The sequence below is a fragment of the Aspergillus foveolatus genome (assembly GCF_047715535.1).
Source record: "Aspergillus foveolatus strain CBS 279.81 unplaced genomic scaffold BDW70scaffold_85, whole genome shotgun sequence".
Lineage (NCBI taxonomy): Eukaryota > Fungi > Ascomycota > Eurotiomycetes > Eurotiales > Aspergillaceae > Aspergillus > Aspergillus foveolatus.
Window position 1 is genome coordinate 38,815 of NW_027396149.1, and position 23,762 is coordinate 62,576.

The following is a 23,762-nucleotide window of genomic DNA, read 5'->3' on the forward strand; positions in this document are numbered from 1 at the left end:
GGCTGATGGAGTGGCATTAATCAGCGACCTGCTTGAGCAGGGGCTGTTGGGTTCGGACGCGGAATATATACCCCATCGAGCTAGATCCGACAGTTCCTATGGCCGGAATTAGTAATGTTGCTTTGCGTGTGTGAGTTTCGTCGTTGCTGCCTTGCTCGGCGTTCATATCGGCGGAAAAGAGAACGTTGTTTCGCCGATTTTCAAGGTGGACTGTGAATTCGAGATTCGAGATTCGAGATTCGAGATTAAAGATCTCTTCGAGCAGAACCAACCACATCCGGACATTTGGATGACCCTTGAGAGAAGAAGAGTCCATCGCCGGCAGGCTGTTGCGCCGAGCAATGAAGATACCACTTGCTGCGAGAAGCTTTTGAGTCTCAAGCAGTGGATGTTTCTAACAAGGCAATGGTTTCAGCTGCGCCTATACACAATCCCCAGAAATCCAATGAAGCAAAACTCTGTTCTCCCAATCAGATCGAGAAAACCCCCAGATCCATCCATCCCCCAAGAACATTATCGCTGGGAAGCATATCCGGAAAGCCCGCCCACGGGATCACGTCGTCCGCTGCGACCGGAATCCCCATCTCGTCGCTTGTGGTGAATTGCGTAGAGTGTGAGTGCGAGGGCGGTGGTTGATGGGTCGTGGTAGCGCCAGTAGCAGCAGCAGCAGGGACAGGAGGGACCATGCCGCGTTCCACAGCGGCTGCATGCCCTGCATGTCCTGCCCGACCATTCTCTCGCGGCGTATACCCCCCTTGACTTCGCGGCGAGTAAGCGTAATAGTGTTTCTCAAACCATTCTTGGATCCACGTCAACCACCCCGTATAGTCGAACCCCGTCTTCATCTCGGCCTGCTGAGCAGCCTGCCGCGCAATGCACGCATTCAGGACACCAACCATGTCGAGGTTATCGCAGAGCGCTTGGACCTGCGGTTCCGTCTGGCGGATGGACTTGTCGGATGCTACCATCAGCGTGAGTTTGCATGAGAGGATCAGGCAGAACCCCGTCTGTAGCCACTCCGTGTAGCTCATGTAGCGCTCTGTGTTGAGCGGGACGTTTGCGAGGGCTTCGAAGGAGCTCCGGGCGAGTGTGAGGCCATGGCAGAGCATTTTTATCTTGAAGGCCCAGGGGAGTTGCGCGAGGGTCTCTTTCTCGAAGAGGCTTACTTGGCATAGGTAGAGGTTGATTGTGTGCATTTGTGTTGCGAGAAGGACTGTCTGGAGTCAGCGAGTGCGGGTATGTCTGAGCGTAAGCAAACTCACAGTTATTGCTTGTCAGCTGTGGAGAGAATTGAGCCGTGTAATCTTGTAGCTGAGTGTGTAGCGTTTGAAACATGTGCAAGAAGGAGTCCGTGTCGGTGAAGTGGTTGGTGTAGCCTGCTATCGGAACGTTGGGATCTACAGAAAGGTGGTCGATCTGCTCGAAGATGTGCTGGAGTCGGACAAGATGGATTAGAATGCGGTCGCTCGTGTACTCGGCCTTTTCGCTCAACTCCAGTGCAAAAGACTCGAGCCGTACGGACCAAGGAAACGTGCACGTCTTTTGGGTGATGATGGAGGAGCTACAAGCTGGTTAGCAGCGACAGAGTCCGGCGGGCCTGGACAGACCACTTACCACGATGAAAGAAATGAGCACCCGAGTACAGCCCTCTGCTCGTCCCGTAGAATATTCAGCGGCCGCGCGATCGGGGTAATCGTGTCGATGGTCATGCGCGGCCCGCGTTTGCGGAGCTCGAGGGGACGATCCAGCTCCAGCTCCACCACGAGGCTGATCGCCAGATGGAGGTGGTTCGAAAAGTCTCGCGGCGCATGCCGTTTCGGACCCTTGATCCCGGCTTGATGTTGGCCCCTGATCATGCAGTCAGACTACGTCAGAATCAAAATTTAGAGTGCTTACTTACCATGCGATTGACACGAGGATTCCCTGTAGCGTCTCTAACGACGCCCGGTGGCAGTAATCTGTTACCATCGGTTTGGCGATTTGAGCGGCGTTCTCCTCGTCGAGGATTCGCTGTAAATCTGAGTCGTGCGTTACCGAGACAGATAGGATGGCGAGGAGGAGGGACGGCTTTTGCTCGCGCAGCTCGCTGACCGTCATGTGAGGTGGCACGATAACAAAAGGGAAGTGAGGCATCATGAGACGCCGGAAGGAATTGAGCAGAGCAGCCGCATCGTCCAGCGTCAAGATACCTCTGTCAATTACGTCGCCCGCCATTGCGGTTTTGCGAGGATGGCCTCGGCCATGGTCGTCGAGTGGGCTGTGCGATTGGCCCAGCAATTCCTCGACGCGTCGCTCGAGCGACTCCAGACGAGTCTCCTTTTTCGCCCACGCCTGTCGCATGCGGGCAGGTCGGAAATAGCATTGTTTGTTCAGGCGCAGACAGCTGGAGCGATCATGTCAGAGGTGGTCAGAGGTGGAGGTGGAGGATCCCCGCGGTGGCCGGAGACGTGGGACTCACCTGTCGCAGGCCGTCTCGCCGGGTGTGCGCAAGCACCGGATCTTGGCCCGGGCACAGGTCTGGCACGTTTTGACGCGCTCCGACGAGGCAGACATGGTTTGACTTCCTTTATACTTCGTATTGATGAATCGATGCGGACATGGACACGGTCGCACCCTTATATGTTGTTTGAGGGAGATTCGAGGGGAATCTTGCGGCCTGGCTTGGGGGCTGAAACGAAGCGGACAAGGACACCGGACACGGACACGGGCGCTTGGCGCCTTTCGTATATGTATAGCCACCCCGGGGCGGAGTGGCCCTATTTCCTGGCGGAAATTCGCTGGCTCGAATTCATAGCATCGTTGTCGGTCGTCTATCGACATTGCCATCGTCATGGATCCAGCGACGTGCACATTGGAGATTTGCTCCATTAAGGATGCCTACATCCAGTACCAGCCTACGATCCCTGGCAACGCCGTCTACATTGCCCTGTTTGGGATTCTTCTCGTGGCGCAGGTCGCCCAGACTCCGCTGTACCGCATGTGGGGGTTCTCCATCTCGATGATAGCTGGTCTATTGCTCGAGGTTCTCGGATATGCCGCCCGAATCTTGTTCCACGATGACCCTTTCAACTTTGACTTCTTCCTCATGTAAGATTGACGAGCTGCGTAAGGTGACCGGCGAGCGTCAAGCTAATAACATAAGGAACTTGATCTGCCTTAGTCTCGGACCGGTCTTCTTCTGCGCCGCCCTCTACTTCCTCCTCGGCCGGATCGTGGTGGTATACAATGGCGAAGACATCTCGCGGCTGCGGCCCAAGATGTACGCCATCTTCTTCGTCTCGTGCGACGCCCTCGCGTTGACGATGCAGAGCGCTGGTGGTGCCATTACCTCGGTGGCAGACGATGCGGACATGCGATCGGTAGGAACAAACGTCATGATCGCTGGGCTGGCCTTCCAGGTTGCCGCTCTGACCTTGTTCATCTACCTCGGAACTGAATTTGCCTTTCGTGTGCACCGTCGGACAAATAGACAAGAAGCTGGGCAGGTCGTGAGCAGTGTCCCGACCAACAGAAAGGAGGATATTCATGCTGCTATTAGGGGAAACCGACGGTGGAAAGTCTGGCTTTTCAGTAGGTTTAGAATATGTATGTTTCTGAGCTGGGATAAGACTGACTGTGGCAGCCCTTGCTCTCTCAACCCTCTTGGTTTACATCAGATCGATCTTCCGTGTCGTCGAACTCAACGGAGGATATGACAGTGAGTTGGCCAATGACGAGGTCGCTTTCATGGTCCTGGAGGGAGCGATGATCTCAATCATGTGTATTTGCCTGACTGCGGTGCATCCCGGATATGCATTGCAGCGGCGCGGACAAAAGCGAGATAGCACTGTGGAGTTGCTGGAGAGGACGCCTTGAGCATGGGGTTGCTCCAGAGACAGTCAGCGGATAGATTGGAGAGCGGGAGGTTTCATTCCTTGGTCAGAGCGTTCTTTATCGCAATTGTTTTCCCTGTCATTTGATTGTCAGCGATCTAGATCCGCCCAAAACTTAATGCGGACCCATACTTGCTCTTTGCCTTTCCCGACGCATTTCCGATCGGGAATAAATGCTATACAAAGCAGACTCTTCAAGCTTCAGTCTAATCGTTATTTTTGCATTCATACCTTTTTTCCTCAACCACAATGATAGCCAAACTTCCCGAGACTACTCCATATAGCTTCCTGGACGACTATAGCGAGGGCGCCCACCCGCGCCTGCTAGAAGCCCTCATCCGCACCAACTCCACACAGCAGACCGGCTATGGGTCCGACCTATACTCACAGGACGCCAACGCGACCAATATGCTCGATACTGATCAACAGGCTCGGAGTCCAATGGTGCGAGCTTGCTACCAAGCTTGCCATTCAAACAAAGCATATAAGAAGCTCGACGGTTACTGTTTATTAGTTCTTTAGCGAATTCTTCTCTAGTCCAATGCTACTTGTTAGTATCTATGACTGTAGCTCGTGACATCTACAATCACGCCAGCTGTAGGTGCGGTTTCAGTGGGTTCTCCCACGTTCTTGCCTCTGCCGTGTGCCTGTTTGGGTTTCTTGGAACTGGGAGGGGCTGAGTTGGTACCCGACGCTTTTCGTTTTCCTGCCATCACGGCGCCATGTACGTGCTGAATTGGCTGACAATAGAGGTGCTAAGTAGATAATAGGACTAAGAGTGGATACTCAGAAATCCACCCACGGGTAGACCTGGCGACTTAGACTCCAGTAGCCAAGGCAGTGTGAGGGATTTTAAAGAAGAGGGGAAGGTGACGAAAAATCTTGACTTTCAAGGATGCGGTGCGATAATGAAAAACCTCGATATAAAGAGAGGATAGATTGAGACATGGAAGAATTAATGGGAGATAATATCTTTTTTCCTGTTATAGCGCAGGGCGACCCGGATCGTTATATCTTCATAGTTTCAGATCTTTATATTCATGTCTACAGGTCCTAGGGGGCGATGTTAGAAAACGTGTCTGTCGTCGATAGAAGGCTCTAGCACATGCCTATGGTAATCCGAGCCATACCGTACCAGATACGGTGCAAACGGGAAGCTACCTAGGTATCTTATTAGCAGAATAGGTAGACTCCAAGAGATTGATAGGGAAGCTTGATAGAGGTGAACAGTGTATATCATTCACTCCTGGGACTACATAATTGACAAGAACAACTAGCGCAGAAGGAGGTCAAATGGAAATAGATCTCAGTCAAACATGAAATTAATATCAACGCCGAATCCCAAATCCGAGTCATATCATATCAAACTAATTCAATCATCAAATCCAAATAGAAGCCCAAATCCCAACTTCGAAGAGACGAAAGGCAACCATCAGCTCTACCGCCTCTGAATAATCGGCAGCGAACTCATAACACCCGACATATCAAAGTCCTGCGCCGCAAGCATGTAGGGAAACCCAATTTTCTTCGCTCTCCCCACCCACTCAACCGCGTGCTCAAACTCCACCATGTCAAGCGTAAGCGTCGTATTATGTTTATCCATGTACGCCTTCCACTCGCCCATTTGCACGCGGGCGTTGGAGTAGTGGTGTAAGAACCTTCCGACGGAGTTGGAGTCTTCGACGGAGGAGATCAATTGGTCTCGCAGCGCGAGAGCCAATTCGTCGAGGACGATCAGGTCGATGTGTCCCTTGATACTCTCGCGTGTAACGTGCATGCGGAGTTCACGGACGACGCGGAGGAACTCGCCGAAGACGGTGTCCTGGTCGACGGTTTGTTTGCCGTCGGGTGGGATGGGGCCGGGCCGGTGGAAGTAGACTGGGATGGAGAATTTCCCGTTGGCGTTTTCGAGGAGTTTCTCGACGGCCCATTTTGAAGCGAGGTACCCTTCGCTTCCGTCGACTGGTGGTTGGGCGGTTGCGATTGTCTCCGGGTAGACGGATGTTGTTGTGGTGTTCTTGTCGAAGAGGTGGATTGCGGCAGAGGACATGAAGTGGAAGGGGATCTTTCGCGGCGCAGCAAGTGCGACGAGGGTCTGTGTTGCGATTACGCTGGGGTGGCGGAGGACCTGGTAGTTATCCCAGAGGGAGCGGTTGGCGGCGCTGTGCAGGATGACGTCGGTGTTTGCGGCGAGGTAGCTGTAGTCCTCGTCCGAGAGGCCGAGGCGCTCTTCGAGCAGGTTTCCGGGAAACTGGATGAGTTTCTCGGACTCGACGGTGAGTTTGCGAGGGAAGGTTGGGTTCTCGTCTGTTGTGCGGACGGCCACGAGGAAGATCTTCGAGATGCGTGGGTCTTCGATCAGGCGCTTCAGGATGAATTTGCCGGAGTGGCCCGTGGCGCCAGTGTACAGGATGTTCAGGTCGGAGCCCGTGCTCTTTCTCACAGGCTGGCCGACAGGGAGGGTCGGAAGTGTAAGATCAGCAGGGATGGCAGTCTCAGCCTCCCAGTTAATCGTCTTCGAAGTTGCGCTCGTCTCAATGAGACGCGCCATCTTGCTAACCGTATGCGCAGACGCAAAGTCAATCATAGCAAGCGTCGCGTGGAACGTATCCTTGATAAGCGACTGCAGGGGAATCAAGAGGAGAGAGTTTCCTCCAACCTGGAAGAAGCTCAGATTCGGCGAGACAGTCCCGGAGTGCAGCAGATCCTGCGAGAGAACAACCTCCCAGATACGGACCAGCTCCGTCTCCAGCGGGGTCAGATGCGCGCTCTCGCCGCCGGCGCTGCCGGGCGTATCCTTGGGCAGCGGGATCGCGGCGACGGCCTTGCGGTCCGTCTTGTTGTGGCTGGTCAGCGGCATGCGGTCGAGCGGGATGACCATGGCGGGGATCATGTACTGTGGGACGGTGAGCTGGGTGAGGAGTTGCTGGAGGTAGGCGTCGGGGTTCTGGATGTCGGCGTTGCGAGAGAAGACGACGTGGGCGACGAGGAACTGCTGCTCGTCTTCGCCGCGGACGGTCACCACCGCTTCGTCGAGGGCTGGCGAGGCAGCCGTAAGGAGGGCGTGTTCGATCTCCGCGAGGTCAATCCGCAGACCACGTAGCTTGATCTGCGTGCTGCCCTCGATACGGCCCTCGAAGAGGAGAGCCCCATCAGCGCGGAGACGGCCACGGTCACCGGTGCGGTACAGCCTGTTCCACCCCTTGGCCGCCCACTCCTGGGACGCAAAAGGGTCCTTGAGGAACCGCTCCTGCGTCTGGTCGTCGAGGTTCAGGTAGCCCAGTGCAACACCCGCTCCACCAATGGCAATCTCACCGGAGAATCCGGCAGGAACGGGCTTGAGGGCCTTGTCGAGGATGTAGAAGGAGTAATTCGGTAGTGAGAATCCGGCGGAAATATGGCTCTCCTCGTCTTCAGTCTTCTGGTAGAAGATCTCGGCAGCGTGAGACATGACGGTGATTTCTGCGGGTCCGTACGTGTTGATCAGGCGGAGATCAGATCGCTCGATGGATCGGAACTCCTCCTTGAGTCGCGGCTTGAGTTCTTCACCGAGACTGAACGCGAGCTTCCACTTCGTCGCAGACTTCAGTGCGTCGGCGCCAAAACGGAGCCAGTACGAGTACTCCGAGGGCGTGGCGAGGGTATACGTGACGCCCTCATCCTTGACGATCTGGGCAATCTCGACGGCATCTCCGCGTTTCGACTGCGGGACGACGAAGAGCGTACCACCCCTGGTTAGCGGGACGAAGATCTGGTTCAGCGAGAGATCGAAAGTCAGCGCGCTCTGCTGGAGAACAGTCTCGGCGCCGAGGTCGAACTGGCTCGCCAGTCCCTCGACGACGTTTCGGATGCCGGAGTGCGTGAGCATAACTCCCTTTGGTGTTCCCGTGGAACCACTGGTGTACAGGATGACAGCGTTGGCATCAGGAACGGCACGGTTTGCCGGGAGGGCAGCCTCCGAAGCCGCGAGTGTCGAGACGTTGATGATCTTCGTATTCGTCTCCTTGTTCGCCAACGGCGTAGCATACTTCGCAGTCGCCTTATGCACGAGGAGAACAGTCGGCTGGCAGTCTGCAACAACGGCCTTGAGGCGCGGGATCGGGCTGCGCAGGTCGAGGGGCACATACACGGCGCCGACGCGGAGGATGGCGAGCAGCGTGCTGATGGTCGTTGTAGTCGGCTGCTGGAAGACGGCCACGCGGTCGCCGGCGTTTACACCGGATTCGATGAGCGCGTGGGCGATCTTGGAGATTTCAGCCTGGAGTTCAGCGTAGGTGAGTTGGTTGCCGTCGCCGTCTTTCACGGCTACTCCGGTGGCGTTCTTCGAGGCGATCTCGTCGACACGCTGGGGGAGGGTTTCGGGCCAGGTGGATGGCACCGAGGGGCCTACATAGTACAACGTTAGTATGGGCGACGAGTTAAGAGGAAGGGACATACCTCGCGCAAGATCAATAGCAGCCTGCACCTCACTTTGGCTAAACAGCGCGGGCTCATTGAGTCGCAGCGCAGGGTCGCGCGAGAACTCCTCAAGAAGATTAATATAAACCTTCATAAGTGTCTCAACCTGGTCCTGACCATAGAGGTACTTCTGCGCATTGAAGGTGATGAACGCGCTACCTTCCGTGTTCTCCATGATATCCAGGTTGATGTCATACGCGTTCTTGCCATACGACCAGTCGAGTCGCTGTACCTCTGTATCGCCGAGCTTCAGGCGCTCCTGAATGCCCGGGCGGTAGTCCATGAAGACCTGGAAGATGGGGAAGTGCGTCGAGCTGCGCTCGACGTTCAGGTTCTCGAGGAGAACGTTGAAGGGGAGTTTGCTGTTCTCCAGCGCGCCGTAGGCTGCGCGGCGGGTCTCCTTGACTGTCTCGCCGAAAGTGTTGGAAAGCTTGGACTTGAAGCGGAGAGGGAGCAGGTTGACGAGGATCCCCATGGTTCTGTGCAGTTCTGCGTCGTTTCGGTTCGAGTCGGCGATACCGATCGATAGCTCGTCGATATCCAGGAACCGGAAGAGCAGCGTCTGGAAGACGGCCAGGTAGAAGTGGAAGGCCGTCGCCTGGAAGTTGCGGCAGCGCCTCTTGATGCGCGCAACGAGCACAGACTCGATTCTCAAACTGGTCGTGCTAAATTCATAGCTTCGTAGCGTAGTCCGCGACTTGGTCTTCGCAAACGGCAACAGCGGCAACACAGGCGGAATCTGCGCAAAGGTCTTCTTCCAGTACGCGAGCTCCTTGTTCATGCCTCCCTTCTCAACTGATGCACGCTGCTCCGCCGAGTACGTCGGGTACTGGATCGGGGCGGGCATCTTCTCGCCGCCGCCGATGCGCATGAGCTCCTGCAGGAAACCCGTGAACCCGGCGCCGTCCATGGCGATGTGGTGGTACCCGACGATCAGGTAGCTCATCCGCGGGTTTAGCTCGAGGAGGAGGATGCGCATCGTGCGACCGGACTCGAGGTCGTACGAGTGCCGGTCGAGCTTCTCGTATGCGGGCTTGACTTCGTCCTCTGAACGGATTGTGCGGCGTTCGAGGTAGAGCGGGGAGGTCTCGAGGATCCCCTGTACGGGCTGTCCGTTCTGCTCGAAGAAGGCTGTCCGCAGGCCCTGGTGCAGTTGCGCCGCCGTGGTGACGGCCTTAGCCAGCCCGTCGGGGTGCGCGTCGCCCTTGAGGCTGTGCGAGAAGGTGATGTTGAACGCGGTGGGGTCCTCGATCGAGTGGCGCAGGAACCAGAAGCGGGACTGCGCGTAGGACATGGGCTGGACATCGATGACCACGGGGGTGAATTCGGCCTCGCTGTCGCTGGCGCCGCTCTTCTCGTCGCCGTCTGTCGAGGGAGGTGTGGTGATGGAATCTTCGACGCTCGGGACGGACTCGGAGAGGGGAACGGCTTCGGGCGAGGTGCGGCCGGAGGTTTCGCTGTCGGCGGTCGTCTTGACGGGGGCCTTTTGCGCCTTTTTATCGGGTACGCTGGCAGGCTCCTCGCCGTCGGACTTGACGCTGGGCAGGAGCTCAGGAGCGAGGTCTTCAAAGGCGTCCTCGACGAGATCCACGACGGAGGCACCGCCGAGAATCCTCAGCACGGGAATATCAACTCCAAGCTGCTTGGTGAACCACGAGCGAGCCTCGACAGCGACAAGCGAGTCGACACCCAGCTCAACAAGGGCAGTGTGGTCATCCATGTCCTCGGCGTGCAGCTGCAGGAGGACAACCAGGCGAGCAGAGAAGCATTCTAAAACAGTTAGTCAGATCATACACACCACACTAAGGAAAGGAAGCTCACCCTGAATAATCCGCCTAGCCTGCACCTTACTAGTAGCATCAAGCAACTGCACCTTAACCGGCGCAGCAGTCCTCTTCCCCTCTCCAGAACCGCCCTCGGCGAACCCACTATCCGTGCGCCAGAAGTGCGAGAACTTGGGGTTCGCGCGCCATGAGACACGGTCGTCAACGACGGGGTCAATGACGCGGATACCGGTAACGATCTCGGGGTTCCTTCCGGAGTCCGCGGGACTCGCCAGGACGGCTTCAGCGAACATCTGGTGGAAGTCGCCCGTCGACAGCGGGTACGCGCCGTAGGCTTCGAGATCTGCAGCCTTGATCTGTCCCGCACGGGTAATGTATCCGGCGCCGATGATGGCTCCGATATCCATAACAGCAGCTGTAAGCCCGCGGGCACGTCTGTTGAACGCAAGAGATGCCATGAATGCGTTAGCAGCCGTATAACTACTCTGCCCGCTGTTTCCAACAATGAGACCGAGCGACGAGAAGAGGATGAAGAATTCCAGGTCCGCTTCGTTGAAGAGCTCGTCGAGATATCTGCTTCCGTCGACCTTCGGCCGCAGCGTCGGGATCAGGTCGTCGAGCTTCATGTTGCTGAACATGATGTCGCGGAGGACCATGGCGGCGTTGGCCACACCGGCGATGGGGGGGAGGGTCCGTTTAATCTCGGCGTAGCCGGCGTGGAGCGAGGAGCGGTCGGTCACGTCCCTATGAGATGTTAGCACATCCTCCTACAGCAGAATCAATGTTGGGGAACTCACATGGCAATAACCCGAACAGTCGCACCCGCCTCCTTGAAGCTATCGAGCCACTTCTGGTCGACGCGCGGGTTGCGACTCGCTAGGACGAGGTAGCGAGCTCCATGGCGAACGAACCACTCGCACAGCGACTGACCCAAGTCGGCAGTCAATCCGATCAGGAGGTACGTCTTGTCGGCGGAGAAGGTGATCCGTGAGTCTACGGGCTCGATGTCGACGGGGACTTGGCTGGAGGAGGACCAGTCGACGATCTGTAGGGGCTCGTCGGTGTTTGTCGAGGGGATGTCCCGGACGGAGTGGGTGAGCTGCTCGACGAGGGCGGACTCCACAGCCGTGTCCTGTGCGCTTGAAACGGCCTTTGTGAGCAATTCGCTCAGCGAGGAATCAGCCTGGGAGAGCTGGGCGGAGGATTCGGGGGAGAAGAGAGTGCCCCGGCTGAGGACGCTTGCGAAGGCAGGAATGCTACCAGCAAGGCGAGCATGCAGCGAGTCTTCAGACGCTTCGGGAGTAAAGTCCACGAGGGCAGAGACACCGGCGGGGATCTTGCTCTTGATGGTGTTCTGGAATGAGAGCGGGTGGATGAACAGGGAGTTGGGGTCCTTGGCCTTAGCATCGTGGGTGATGGTCAGGATCTCCTTCCCGCTGGACGCTGCGGCGCTGCGCAGGACAGCCAGGAACTCGGGCTGCAGACCACGGGCAAGGATACTGTTCCCTTCCTTGGCTGCAGACAGGATGGTCTGAGCGAGGAGCGTCCAGGCGACGCGGAGAGCGAGGCTCTTTTCGCCTCCTGCGGGAATAGTAACGGGGACGACGAGCTCCTTGGGGACAGTGAGGATGGAGGTGTTGCTGTCAGAGAGAGCAACCACGGTTCCACCAGTGGCGACATTCTCTCCGACGGCGACGTGGACGAACCGTCCATCGGCAGCCTTGATCGCAGTGAGGACAGAAGACCGGACACGAACAGAAACGGTCCCTGCCGCAGCAGAAGCAGCAACAGGCCCACCACTGAGAAGCCTGTACTTCTGCGTGGCAGCGGAATACGCCAGCGAAACCCTGGCTGTATCAAGCGGCAGCTCAGTCGAGATCTGCCTGCGCTTAGAGTTATACCGATCATTCTGCGCGGTCTCCTCATACATCCTCGGAACAAGCAGCGCGCCCTCAACAACGCGATGCTCAGGCTCAGTGGTCCAGAGAATCTGCGAGACAAGCGGCGCACCAGCCTCCTTCTCCCACGCATCCGTGACGCGCAACCGCAACAACATTTCAGCGAGACGACCCGCATCGACCTCGCCTTCAGCTTCGGCATCTATAAACTGTAGCCGCAGCTCGTGCATCTCGCAGCTGACCGAGCGGCCCATGCCGATCGTCATGTTTGCGTAGGGGTCGCTGCTCTTGGATCCTTGGGTTACCCAGAGGATGTTGCGGCCGTCGCGGAAGAGGGTTTTTGTTGTTTCAAGCTTGGTCGCGGTGGGTTCTTTGAAGATCGGTTCGTCGAGGTCGACTAGCACTAGAACAGTTTGGGGGATTCTCACGTCGAAGAGCTCGCTGTGCAGGTCTTCGAGGGATTCGTAGGAGAGGACGCTGGAGAAGCGCGAGCCGAGGACTCTGCTGACAGTGGTAGCAAGCTTGGAAGATTCGAGCGAGGCACCTCCAATAACCAGAAGATCACCGAGCTCAATACCAGCCGTACTGGAGAACAGAGGCTGGCGGAGGAACGTGATACGGTCATCGATCGCCTGCGCAATCGAGACGGAGAACGGATAGGGCAACCCATCCTGGCAGCTCGCAATGGTATCAATGCCCGAGTACCCCGTCTTCTGCAGCAGCGCATTCCACTGCGCAGGCGGCATAGTCGGCGACCACTGGCGACGCCCCTCACCCTGCCACCAACCAGGCAGTCCACCCATAATGAATCCCATACGGCTGGGTTTCTGGTCTGTGATTTCCAACAGCACAAGATAACCACCGGGGCGGAGGAGGGAGCGCACATGGCGGAGAGCAAGCCCGATATCCTTCGTCGCGTGCAGGACATTGGACGCGACGACGAGGTCGAAGGTTCCTTCTTCGAAATCTTGGATCTTCGCCTCTTTCTCCATGTCGAAGGACTTGAATGTCATCTTATGTGCGTACTCCTTGAAGCGCTCTTGGGCCTTTTCGAAGAAGGCTGTTGAGACGTCGGTGTAGGTGTAGGACTGGAAGGCGCTGCCTAGGTGGTCGAGGACCGTTTGTGTGGCTCCGCCGGTTCCAGCGCCTGATCACATTAGAAACAATTTCATATAAAAGCGTAGGAAAAATGGGTGACGTACCAATCTCAACAATATTCAACTTCGCATGGCGATGCGAAATCTGCTTAACCAGCCGGGCCGCCCACGTATTCGCAAGCTGGAACCCGAGACCCTCCGTATAGAACTCATTGAGCATGTTATCCTTGGTGAGATGCTCAAGCGGGTTTGATTGACCCCGAACAACAGACGGATACTCCTGGCCGACGGACTTCATGATCCTTAGATCAATATCCTCAGGGTACCGGTCGAAGATGGCGAGGATCTCCTCTTCAGTGTCGTTAGCCCACTCGGGCTTCGTGTACTCGCGCTTCCCGCTCGCGACGTCGGAGACGAGGTTCGTTGCCCACGCCATAAGACACTGGTGGTGCGGCGCCGCGGCGCGCTCTTCCGCGGCGGAAATATCCTCGCGGAGTTTCTTGAGGTAGAAGTGGGATACACGCTCGCAAGCGTATGCACGTTCAATCTCCTCACTCGTTGCGCGGTGACCTTGTAGAACAGAGGGCCCATCGGGGTCCGCGCGACCCCAGACCTCCTCGGAGAAGATATTCCGATCGTCCTTGGCTGTTGCCTTTGTGAAGGGGACGGAGGAGACGCCTTCGACCTGTAGGAGGCCGTTGTGCCCGTCTTCGGCGAAGATCACGACGTCGCCGACGGTTCCCTTTGAGGATGATTCGGCGAGACTTGCGTCGAAGGAGAGGTCTTGCGCGATTTCGTCTGAGGTGCCGCAGTGGTATGGGTTCACACGGATCCCGCGGATGGAGGTAGGCACATGCAGACTCCATAAACCACCATCGCCAGGATAGCTGACTGCAGCGAAGAGCGCCTGGAAGGCGAGATCGAGCAGCGCCGGGTGGATGAGGAGGTCCGAGGCGGGCGCCTCGAATGTTCCAGAGGAATAATTGAGTTTCCGGCGCAGGGTCGTCATTGACTGGAATGGCCCCGTGTAACCGTACCCGAGCTCGGAGAGGGCGCCGTAGAAGTACTCCGGGTCGATGTCGACCATATTGGCTGGTTCGGGCCCGCGGACGGGGAGGATCTCGGCGGTGGGGGTGCCCAGGACGAGGGAGATGGATCCGCTCGCGACGAGGGCAAGTTTCTCAGATTCAGGGGTCGGTGGGGAGTGGACGGTCCAGTTTGCGCTGAAGGTTCCTGTGCTGGACTCTTTCGCTGGGTGCACCATGTCGGAGAGGGTGAGTACCGCCTCCACGCTGGTCGTCTCGTTCTTGAAGGAGATGGCCTGGTGGATGACCAGGTTCTCGACCTCGATCAGCTGCACGGGCTGTCCGCCGACCTGCAACAGGGCCGCCTCCCAGGCCATAGCCGCAGACGCAGCCGCGGGGAACACGGCCTGGCCCTGCAGCTGGTGGTTCGACAGCCAGGGGATCTCCTTGGGGATGAGGAAGTTGCGCCACTTGACCTCGCGGTCGGTACTGTCGCCATACGGCACACCCAGCAGTCTGTGGACAGGACCGTGGCGGTTCCGCTGGGACTTTTCAGTTCTCGACTCGAACCAGTACGAGCGCTCGTGGTCCCAGGGGTATGCGGGGAGATCGGTCACGAACGAGGGTTTCGCGTCGGCCGGGAAGAACTGCTCGTCGTAGCGGCCGAACGCGACCGTGTTGCGCTCGGAGTGCGTCCAGATGAAGCCGAGCGCGTCGGAGAAGATCTCGAGGTCGTTCTTGCCGCGGCTGAGCACGCCCGTGTAGGGGATGTTAGCCTCCTTGATGTCCTGGATTATTTGCAAGGCTGGTGCCTGGAGGGCCGGGTGAGGACCGATTTCGAGAGCCAGGGTGAGGGCAGTGCGCTCCGTGAGGGCGGACTCGAGCGCGCTGGAGAAGAGCACAGGCTGTGTCATGTTGGCGACCCAGTATGACCCAGCCAACTCAGAGGAGTCAGAGATCAGCTTGCCGTTGTGCACGCTAGAGAACCAGGCCGGGGCGGAGGCGTCTGGGGTGGCTGGGGTGATCTTGCAGGCCTCGAGGACAGACAGGTAGGGCTGTGCGCAGGGCTGCATGTGGTGCGAGTGGTAGGCAGTGTCGACCTTGAGGACACGGGCGAACTTCTTCTCCTCGTCAAAGATGGCCTTGGCCTCTTCAATTGCGTCGCGGTCACCAGACAGGGTGAGACTGGTCGACGAGTTGCTCGCGGCGACAGCAATACGGCCTTCAAAGTCGGGAAGAGCGCAGATCTCGCGGGCATCCTCGAGCGATGTGCCCACGGCCATCATGGATCCCTTCTGGCCGTCTTTGCCACCGGCGAGCTTGGCGTAGAGACCTCGGTAGTACGCAATGCGGATGGCGTCAACGGCGGTGATAAACTGGGCTGTGTAGGCAGCGGCAATCTCACCAGAAGAATGGCCAACAACGGCGGAGAAGCGCAGACCAGCAGCAGTCAACATGTCGACCAGCAAGATCTGGACTGCCGTGCACAGGGGCTGCGAAAGAGCGGCCTCGCCAATGCGACTGGTCTCCTGGTCCTTGGAGAGCTCCTCCTCAATGGACCACGACGGCCGATCAGCCTCAGGAAGCTGAGCAAGCGCCTCGTCGAGCTTCTTGACCGTCTCGCGTGCTACAGACGAAGCGCGCAGGATCTCGCGGCCCATGCCGGCCCATTGAGCACCTTGGCCAGTGAATACGCCGAGGATCTGAACATCACCCTTGGCCAGCGACTTGATTCCGACCTGGGCTTTCCCCTTCTCCTCGTCGACGACGAGTTTCTGCTTGATCTTTGAGAGCAGTTCAGTTGTATCGCGGGCGGAGATGGCAGTGCGCACGCCAAACGTGGATCGCTTGTGCTGGAGCGTCCAGGCAATATCGCGGAGGTTGGCGGTTGGGTTGTTTTCAATGTACTCGACAAAGTTCTCGAGCATTGTCCCCAATGTGCGCTCGGAGTTGGCCGAGAAGACAAAGGGTGTCGAGACGGTTGACGAGCTGCTTGTGATAGCCTTCTTGGGCGTGTATGCCTCGAGGATGGCGTGGCCGTTGCTTCCTCCGAAGCCTGTACCTGATTAGCTTCACTATTCATCTGGGTTAGAAGTCACAATTTGCTCACCAAAACTGTTCACACTAGCTCTTCGAGGCACACCCTCTGGCAGCTCCGGCCACGGGGTCAACTTAGTCGCAAGCTGGAGATGCTTCGCAAACGGCGCAACGGCCGGACTCAACTCACTAAACAGCAGATTCGGCGGGATATACCCATGCTGCAGCGCGAGTGACGCCTTCAGCACACCAGCAAGACCCGCCGCACCCTCCGTATGCCCAATAACCGTCTTAATGGAGCCGATATAGATCTGATCCTCTTTACTCAGATCCTGACTCGACTCGAAAAACGCATCATTAACCGCCTCCGCCTCCCGCGGATCCCCAACCATCGTCCCCGTCCCGTGCGCCTCAAAGTACTGCGGGCGATCATTTCGCTGCAGGAGATCTAACCCCGCGCGCGCGTACGTCTGCCGGATGAGGTCGGCTTGCGCTGTGGAGGAGGGCATGGTGATTCCGCGGGTGCGTCCGTCCTGGTTCACGCTCGTTTCCCGTATTATGCACTCGATGTGGTCGCCGTCGGCTTCGGCGGCGCTGAGCGTCTTCAGGATCACGGCGCCAACACCTTCACCACGCGCGTAGCCGTTTGCGCTGGCGTCCCACATTTTGGCACGCCCGTCGGCGGCGATCATGTTTAGGTTGCTGAGGACGACGTAGTTGTCTGCCTTGCGTTAGTACACTGGCTGGCTGTGTGATATGTGAAGGAAAATGAAGGGGGAAGTACGAGGTCCAATAATCAAACTGGCTCCGCAAGCCACAGCAACATTTGAGTCGCCATTACGGAGCGACTGCATAGCCAGATGGATAGCCATCATACTAGACGAGCACGCCGTATCAATGGTCATAGACGGGCCATGCCAGTCAAAGAAATAAGAAATACGATTCGAGTGGATACTCCGGGCAGTACCCGTCCCCGCATACGTAGGCGTACAATCCACATCCCTCTGTATAACGTCAGCATAATCACATCCCATCATACCCACATAAACAGCCGTCGACGACCCGGCCAGGCTCTCAATCGTCAGACCAGCCGACTCGAGCCCCTCATACACGGTCTCGAGGAGAAGCCGCTGCTGCGGATCAATCGCATCCGCCTCGCCAGGCTGAATGTTGAAGAAGTGCGGGTCGAACCGTCGGATGTCTTCCTTGAGGAAGTGCGTGTACTTGGTCGTGCTGCTCCCGTGGTGCGGGCCGTCCGGGTAGTGGTACCCTTCCCAGTTGAAGCGGTCCTTGGGGATCTCGGAGAGGCAGTCCCGTGGGGAGCGAAGTAGGTCCCAGAGGCGCGAGGGGCTGCTTGCTGACCCAGGGAAGCGGCAGCCGCTGCCGATGATGGCGATGGGTTCGTTGATGGGGGCCATCGTGGTGGGTGGTGTTGAATCAAGAATTGTGAGGTTGAATGAAGACGTGAGAAGACAGCTCACTGTCTATGGGTTCTACTACCAAGCTTGCTGAGCTCCTGCTCTATCTATTATATCTGCATGTCGGATTTGCTCCAACTACTCTAATTGCTATGCTGATGCTGAGCATCGGTGCTGGGCGTTCACTGCCGCTGGGGGCCAGAAATGCTCGGTATCTCAGCTCATCCTAAACTAGACAGCGCGGAATGCTCCCACCGAGCACTCAGATTACGCTACTTGGCGCTACGAGAGAGCCATCTCGCGATGTCTGAGAAGACGGCTGGTCTGTAGTGCCTGGCCTTATCGGGCGCAGGTACTATCCTAGCTAGTACCTACCTATGCAGCACCATACTAACTACATCCTATATTGCATGTCCCCACAAAAAGTTGAATCGTTCCATTCATTCCAATTGCCCACCCACGTTCCTCGCTCGCTAAACCAGCAGCTGCATCCTGCATCCTGCACACTGCAACGCAGCGCGATCTAATCTAAACGTGGCTGTCCGGCAGAACCCTGCAGACAAGCTTAACCCCCGAGACCCCCTCGCGCATCTGATCCACGGCAGCAATAACCCCGGCAAACCCGTCTGTCTCTGAGGAAACACTAACAGGATGCGGACGCAGCTCCCCCTTCTCTAAAGTTTCCTGCGCCACCCGATAGAAAGCCCTCGCAAATCCCCTCAGCTCGGCATCCCCCGCGCGCCCAAAGGGGCTGGGCCACCCGACCTCGCGGCCAAACAGCGCGGGCTGGAACACCCAGTCAGCCTTGATGGTGGGCCGCGATGCTGCGACTCGTGAAGAGAATGGGTGTAGAGCCGTATAGCGCCCGCCGGCGCGCCCGATGCACCCGTAGGAGAACTCCATGGCCGATGTCTCGGAGATGCAGTCGAGCACGTAGCGCAGGCTGTTGCGCGTGTGCGATCGGATGTCGGCCGTGCAGGATTCAGATCGGTAGTCGAAGACCTTCTCGGCGCCTGCCTTGCGGACGAGCTCGAAGTTGTGTGGTGAGCACGTTGCGATCGGCGTGTGGCCGGCGTGGCGCAGGAATTGTAGGGCTAGCGTTCCTGTTGCGGTGCTCCCGCCGTGCACGAGCACGACCAGCGGCTTGCTGGGCTTGGCTGCGCTGTTTGTGGCGCCGTCTGGGCCTGGGACCAAGGCCGAGTCCAAGCCCAGCGATCGGAGGGCCAGCCCCACCGTGCCAACGCCGACCGCTAGTGTAGCCGCCGACTCGATCGGCGTGTCGGCGGGGACTCTGATGGCCAAATCGGCGGGCGTCACGACGTACTGCGCAAAGGCGCCATCGGCGGGTCGCAGCGGGTTCATCCCATGCACCGTCGCGCCGACCCTGTCGCCCTCACGTAATCCGTTGTCGACCGCAGAGCCAACCGCGAGCACCGTCCCGGCCACGTCGAAGCCGCCCACGGTCCCGTCGTAGTCGAAATTCATCACGGCGTTGAGATCCACCGGGTTGATCGCGACGGCTTCGGTGCGGATGAGGATGCTGTCTGCCTCGAGAGGGGGGATGGGCGCCGTGGCGCTGATCGCGTAGTGGCCCTTGCGGGCGACGACGGCCGTCTGTGTCGATGGGAGGCCTGAAATTGCCATCTTTTTCGGGTGTCGTATGTTTCTCGCCTGGACTGATTGTTGGTCGTTTCGAGCTGGGCGAGTCGTGCTTGTAAAGCGATTCTCCCCCTCTGCCCATCGATAGTCTGTCCCGACTTCGGTGCTGCCCTATCGGCGTTGTCCGGCCGTGCAGGCAGAAATTGTCGATCGTCCTCTTAAGCTCGGCGCAGTTTCACAATCTCTCTGTAACGTGCTGTCGCTGTCGCTATCGCCATGGCTGCCGCAGAGGAAGCCCCCAGCGAAGCCCAGGGCCCTCCAGCGCCTCCCGTGCTCAGCGCCCTGCGGACAAACATCATTGTCCTGGGGTAATTTGTCCTGTCGTCATGGAACCGCTCATCGCTAACTGCATGCTGTTGTGCCCAGCCTCTGGATCTCGCTGTTCCTGTCTGCGATTGACAGCACAATCATCTCCACCGCCGTCTTTTCGATCTCGAACGACCTCGACAGTAGCAGCCAGTCTAGCTGGATCGTGACGGCCTATTTGTTGACCTACAATGGTACAAACATCCTTTCGCACAACTGAGGCATCAATCTAACCTCGCAGCCTTCGTCCTCATCCTCGCAAAGCTCAGCGACCTCGTCGGGCTGAAGCCGCTCCTCCTCATCTCGAACGTCTTCTTCCTTGTCTTCTCAATCGCATGTGCAGTCGCGCAGACCATCGAGCAGCTGTACGGCCCTGCCTCCCTCCAACAGTCCCAAGGTCGGAACCCATAGCTGACAAAATAGGATCGTCTTTCGCGCACTACAAGGAATCGGAGCATCGGGTCTATACTGCCTCGTCTTCGTCGCGATCCTGCAACTCATCTCGCTCGAGAAATCGGCCTTTTACTCGGGCATTATCAGCTCCGTCTTTGCGCTGTCGAACCTTCTTGGTCCTGTGCTCGGAGGAGTTATTGTTGATAATACGACATGGCGGTGGATTTTCTACATCAAGTACCTAGCCGAAATTCCCCGTCTTTCTCATTTTTTGCCGTTTGTCTCTAATATTATCTTTGTTTGTAGTATCCCCCTCGGCGCAATTGCGATCCTAATTCTAACCCTCGCAATGCCGGGCTCCTCAATCCCCACAATGAACCGCCAGGTCTTCTCCCGCCTCGACACAATTGGCGCTGTGCTCTCAGTCGGCTGGCTGATTCCTCTCCTCTACGCGCTCGAGGAAGGCGGTTCGGAGGACCACGGCTGGTCTTCCAGCGTGATCATTGGGACGCTCACAGCGGGACTCATCGCGCTCCTTGTCTTCCTCGCGTACGAAGCCTGGGTTGACCGAAGAGTCCTGAAGAAGACATCTAAGCAGGAGCCGATTTTTCCAGTCAGGTTTTTGAGGGGTCCCGTGCAGGGGTTGTTTCTTGTGTACGTCTTTCTCTCCTTCCATCGTGCCGAGTCGTTTTCTGATAAAAGTAGCACAATCTTCCTAACCGGCTTTGCCTTCTACACCTCAATAATAACCCTCCCGCAACGCTTCCAAGCCGTAAACTCCACATCCGCCGCCCGCGCCGGCGTCCTCCTCCTAGCCCTAACGCTCTGTCTCCCATTCTTCTCGCTGATTACGGGCGCGGTGCTGGGAAAAAACCCGCAATGGACGATGCACGTTTTCCTCGTGGGGACGGCGCTCATCCTCACTGCGACGGCGTGCTTTAGTGACTTAGATACGGGCGGCGGCGTCGCGGATCGACAGTTTGGGTTCCAGGTTATCATGGGTGCGGGGTTAGGTGTTGTTTCGACGGCGCAGTATTTTGCGTTGAAGATTTTTTATCCGCCGGCTGATACGGGTACGGCCCTCCTTTCTACTGGGTCGTTCGCTTTTGGGAAGCCACTGACCCTGTTTCCGTGTGAGCAGCCCCCGCAACAGGCGCAATGAACATGCTCCGCGCCCTAGGCGGCTGCGTCGGACTAGCAATCAGCACATCGATGCTAAGCACACAGCTGAGCAGCGACCTGCCCGCCTTCCTCTCCCCGACCGACGTAGCGAGAGTCCGGTCATCCCTCGGAGAAGCGCGCGCCACTCTATCAGCGACACAACTCGACTCCATCCGAAGCGTCTACGGCGAAGGGTATAATGCGGGCTTCCAGGTGATGTGTGCGTTTGCGGGGGCGAATGTCCTTGTTGCGGCGCTTCTTGGGTGGATTTGGAGGGCCCGTGGTGGGGTGGAGAAGATGATGGAGGTCGTTAATGCTGATAAGGCTAGACGGGCTACTGCCGGGGTAGGTAGCAACACGGAGGGTGATCGGGAGCAGGAGAGTCCGGATGGGCAGGTTGGGACGGTTGCCGGTCGGGCGGATACTGCGGGTAGTGAAGATGTTGAGAAGGGGAGTTCAGGGAGTGGTAAGGGTGATGTTGAGAGTTCGAGTGCGGAGGGTGGACGGAGTAGTAAGCCAGAGCGTGATGGAAGCAGGAGTAGCGGAGACGAGGTCAAATAGTCACTGTGAGTGGTCCAATGTGATAGGCAGATAATAGATAGGAATGCACCTAAGAGCGAAGATTCTCGCAGATATTGCCTCTAAGCAACGTCTCATGTACCAGCCACTTGATCGCTCAATCCCCCAAACCGCAAATTTCCGGATCTGTAGCAGCGATAAACATGGTTACCATACATAAGGAGGCAGGATATATTCAGGTCCATCAGCTCAAGCCATCCGCTCTTCACTAACAACAACGACAAAGCCACATTTGTTCTTGTTCTCTAGTGCAACTTCATAAAACTCTGAAAAGCCTCCAACTTGGTCTTCTCCCTCCCCTCGCGCCCCTCCATCTCAACCGCCTCATGCTGCGCCCTCTCATCGCGTGCAAACTCCCGTCCCGGATGGAAAATAACATAAACACCCATACTAAGCACCATCGGCAACGCATCCAGCGCAAGCACATACCGCTCATGCGTAATCAGGTACCCCCGCCACCCCTCACTCAGCTCGATACTCCGGTACACATTCCGCGTGATCATCATCATCGTCGCGAAGACCGTTGCGCTCGCCATGAGGCTGAGTGGGCGGTTCCGCTTTAGCCCGTCCCACCCGCGGTATATCACGAAGAATAGCAGGAGGGAGAAGATGACGGCCGCAGCGAGTTGAGCGATGACTCCGACGATCATGGTCGTTGTTCCTGGTTGGGTTGATTCGCCGGAACTATATGCGCCCCCTGCCAATCCGCCGCCAATCGCTTGCGTCGTTAGGCAGACGACGTCGATGATGAAGCACACGAGGAGGTAGGCCTTTGGTGGGAAGGGCGAGGTGTGCCGGCCGAGCGAGCGGATTATCACCCACAGGGTTACGTAGATCCCTGCTTGTGTCCAGGAGGGGCCTATCCTCGTACGTTAGTGTTCGTATATTGTAAAGGTGTATGCGTGCGTAAGTGCTTAGGTGAGGAGGATAAGATGTGATGACAATGGCAAGGACAACGGTGATGACATAACATAAGCCGGAATACGGAATAGTGTATAACATGGCCTGATACGATCTGACCTGCTCTTCTCCGGGCATCGCGGAGTTAAGCCCATATGTCCAGCGCCCGAGAAATACGTACCCATAATCAACGTAGCCGTCTGCATGAGAAATGTCGTGCGTGAATACGGACACTGCCAGCTGATCGTTCGGCCCACCCAGCCTATCACCTCGAGGACGGCGCCGACGATAAACACGAACGTCCAGAATGCCTTTGTGCGGAACATGTGCCATGTCTGCCCTGCGGCGATTGCAGCGAAGAGCAGTGTGAATGCGATGCCCCAGCCGAGGCTGGGTCGGTAGCCGTAGCTGCCTGGGTTGAGGGTCGTGTCGTAGGGATCGCAGGCTGGGGTGTCGGGGAGTTGATCTGACATGATGGCTCTGGGGCTGGGTCTGGGTCTGGGTCTGGCGAAGGCTCTGGCTAGGTTCGGCTGTGGCTGCGGCCCCGGGTGTGGGTGGCCTAAAAGAAGTGGGCTGGAAAGAATATGGCGTAAATATGGAGAGGGATTGACAGTCTCGAGACTCGACTGCGCTGGAGAGGATGCTAGATGTTGATATTTGGGGGCGGTTCTGGCGCCATGCCGGGGACAGGGTTCAGAGGCCAAGGTGATGAGCGCTGTGGCAGTTGATGCTGCTCGATGAGAATGTTTCACAATTACCCAACAGGGTTGGTCCGGCCACCCTGCCAGTCAACTGATGACGAAGCCATCGGAGAAAGCCGAGTGCAGACCAGAGCGCACCCTGGGCGAGAAGATCATCGACGAGTGAGGCCCTCCGCCGGTCGACCGGAGCCGGGGGGTGAGACTGCTTGGCGACCTCAATATAAAAAAGCATATTTCCTCACTGGTCAGTCAATTGGCTCTGCTTAGAATAATGTGCGCATATGCGCGCATCGTTATAGTGCGTGCGCTTGGCGGCCTCCAAGCGCCTGGGCTGCCATTCGAGCATCGATACTGCCAGAGTGCGACTAGCGCGGAGGAATCTCATCTAAGATGCAGCGCCAATCGACTAACTCGTATCATACGATTGATCGCTCGTTGGAGCAGTCTTCAACGAGTGGCACCGCGGATTGGCTG

The 23,762-nt window shown here is 57.4% G+C and overlaps 6 protein-coding genes across 6 annotated transcripts; 2 read left to right on the forward strand and 4 right to left on the reverse strand.

Moving 5' to 3' along the window:
• Positions 1-470: 470 nt before the first annotated feature.
• Positions 471-2,553, reverse strand: BDW70DRAFT_153705 (fungal specific transcription factor domain-containing protein; the record flags this gene model as incomplete). The annotated part of the gene is made up of 5 exons (XM_073739701.1): positions 471-1,213; positions 1,263-1,561; positions 1,615-1,848; positions 1,901-2,383; positions 2,459-2,553. 5 exons carry the CDS (start codon positions 2,551-2,553, stop codon positions 471-473), a joined length of 1,854 nt encoding a protein of 617 aa, XP_073591828.1.
• A 32-nt stretch (positions 2,554-2,585) lies between these two features.
• Positions 2,586-3,988, forward strand: BDW70DRAFT_119379 (RTA1 domain-containing protein). Its single transcript, XM_073734733.1, has 3 exons — positions 2,586-3,087; positions 3,143-3,570; positions 3,623-3,988. The coding sequence occupies exons 1-3, from the start codon at positions 2,831-2,833 to the stop codon at positions 3,853-3,855; spliced, it is 918 nt and encodes a 305-aa protein (XP_073591829.1). The 5' UTR covers positions 2,586-2,830; the 3' UTR covers positions 3,856-3,988.
• Positions 3,989-5,196: 1,208 nt separating this feature from the next.
• On the reverse strand, positions 5,197-17,589 carry BDW70DRAFT_171762 (uncharacterized protein; the record flags this gene model as incomplete). The annotated part of the gene is made up of 8 exons (XM_073743307.1): positions 5,197-8,258; positions 8,310-10,100; positions 10,152-10,858; positions 10,912-13,159; positions 13,215-14,650; positions 14,684-16,190; positions 16,245-16,892; positions 16,974-17,589. 8 exons carry the CDS (start codon positions 17,587-17,589, stop codon positions 5,311-5,313), a joined length of 11,901 nt encoding a protein of 3,966 aa, XP_073591830.1. The 3' UTR covers positions 5,197-5,310.
• Positions 17,590-18,018: 429 nt separating this feature from the next.
• BDW70DRAFT_119472 (zinc-binding alcohol dehydrogenase family protein) lies at positions 18,019-19,701 on the reverse strand. The gene has a single exon (XM_073734737.1). It carries the CDS (start codon positions 19,231-19,233, stop codon positions 18,118-18,120), a length of 1,116 nt encoding a protein of 371 aa, XP_073591831.1. The 5' UTR covers positions 19,234-19,701; the 3' UTR covers positions 18,019-18,117.
• Positions 19,350-21,841, forward strand: BDW70DRAFT_119423 (putative MFS multidrug transporter). Its single transcript, XM_073734734.1, has 7 exons — positions 19,350-19,556; positions 19,615-19,748; positions 19,796-19,919; positions 19,978-20,184; positions 20,254-20,601; positions 20,653-21,020; positions 21,089-21,841. Exons 1-7 carry the CDS (start codon positions 19,465-19,467, stop codon positions 21,667-21,669), a joined length of 1,854 nt encoding a protein of 617 aa, XP_073591832.1. The 5' UTR covers positions 19,350-19,464; the 3' UTR covers positions 21,670-21,841.
• On the reverse strand, positions 21,521-23,192 carry BDW70DRAFT_119458 (RTA1 domain-containing protein). The gene is made up of 2 exons (XM_073734736.1): positions 22,769-23,192; positions 21,521-22,546 (listed from the first exon to the last, which is right to left on the reverse strand). The coding sequence occupies exons 1-2, from the start codon at positions 23,058-23,060 to the stop codon at positions 21,933-21,935; spliced, it is 906 nt and encodes a 301-aa protein (XP_073591833.1). The 5' UTR covers positions 23,061-23,192; the 3' UTR covers positions 21,521-21,932.
• Positions 23,193-23,762: the final 570 nt, after the last annotated feature.

Excerpts from the sequence above, each read along its gene's own strand:
- BDW70DRAFT_119379 (XM_073734733.1), top strand. The coding sequence starts at position 2,831 with ATGGATCCAGCGACGTGCACATTGGAGATTTGCTCCATTAAGGATGCC. Across the intron at positions 3,088-3,142 it reads AACTTTGACTTCTTCCTCAT|GAACTTGATCTGCCTTAGTC; the intron begins GTAAGATTGACG and ends TAATAACATAAG. Across the intron at positions 3,571-3,622 it reads GTGGAAAGTCTGGCTTTTCA|CCCTTGCTCTCTCAACCCTC; the intron begins GTAGGTTTAGAA and ends TGACTGTGGCAG.
- BDW70DRAFT_119472 (XM_073734737.1), bottom strand. The coding sequence starts at position 19,233 with ATGGCAATTTCAGGCCTCCCATCGACACAGACGGCCGTCGTCGCCCGC.
- BDW70DRAFT_119423 (XM_073734734.1), top strand. The coding sequence starts at position 19,465 with ATGGCTGCCGCAGAGGAAGCCCCCAGCGAAGCCCAGGGCCCTCCAGCG. Across the intron at positions 19,920-19,977 it reads GCGCAGACCATCGAGCAGCT|GATCGTCTTTCGCGCACTAC; the intron begins GTACGGCCCTGC and ends CTGACAAAATAG. Across the intron at positions 20,602-20,652 it reads GTGCAGGGGTTGTTTCTTGT|CACAATCTTCCTAACCGGCT; the intron begins GTACGTCTTTCT and ends TGATAAAAGTAG.
- BDW70DRAFT_119458 (XM_073734736.1), bottom strand. The coding sequence starts at position 23,060 with ATGTCAGATCAACTCCCCGACACCCCAGCCTGCGATCCCTACGACACG. Across the intron at positions 22,547-22,768 it reads GACGGCTACGTTGATTATGG|GCCCCTCCTGGACACAAGCA; the intron begins GTACGTATTTCT and ends GTACGAGGATAG.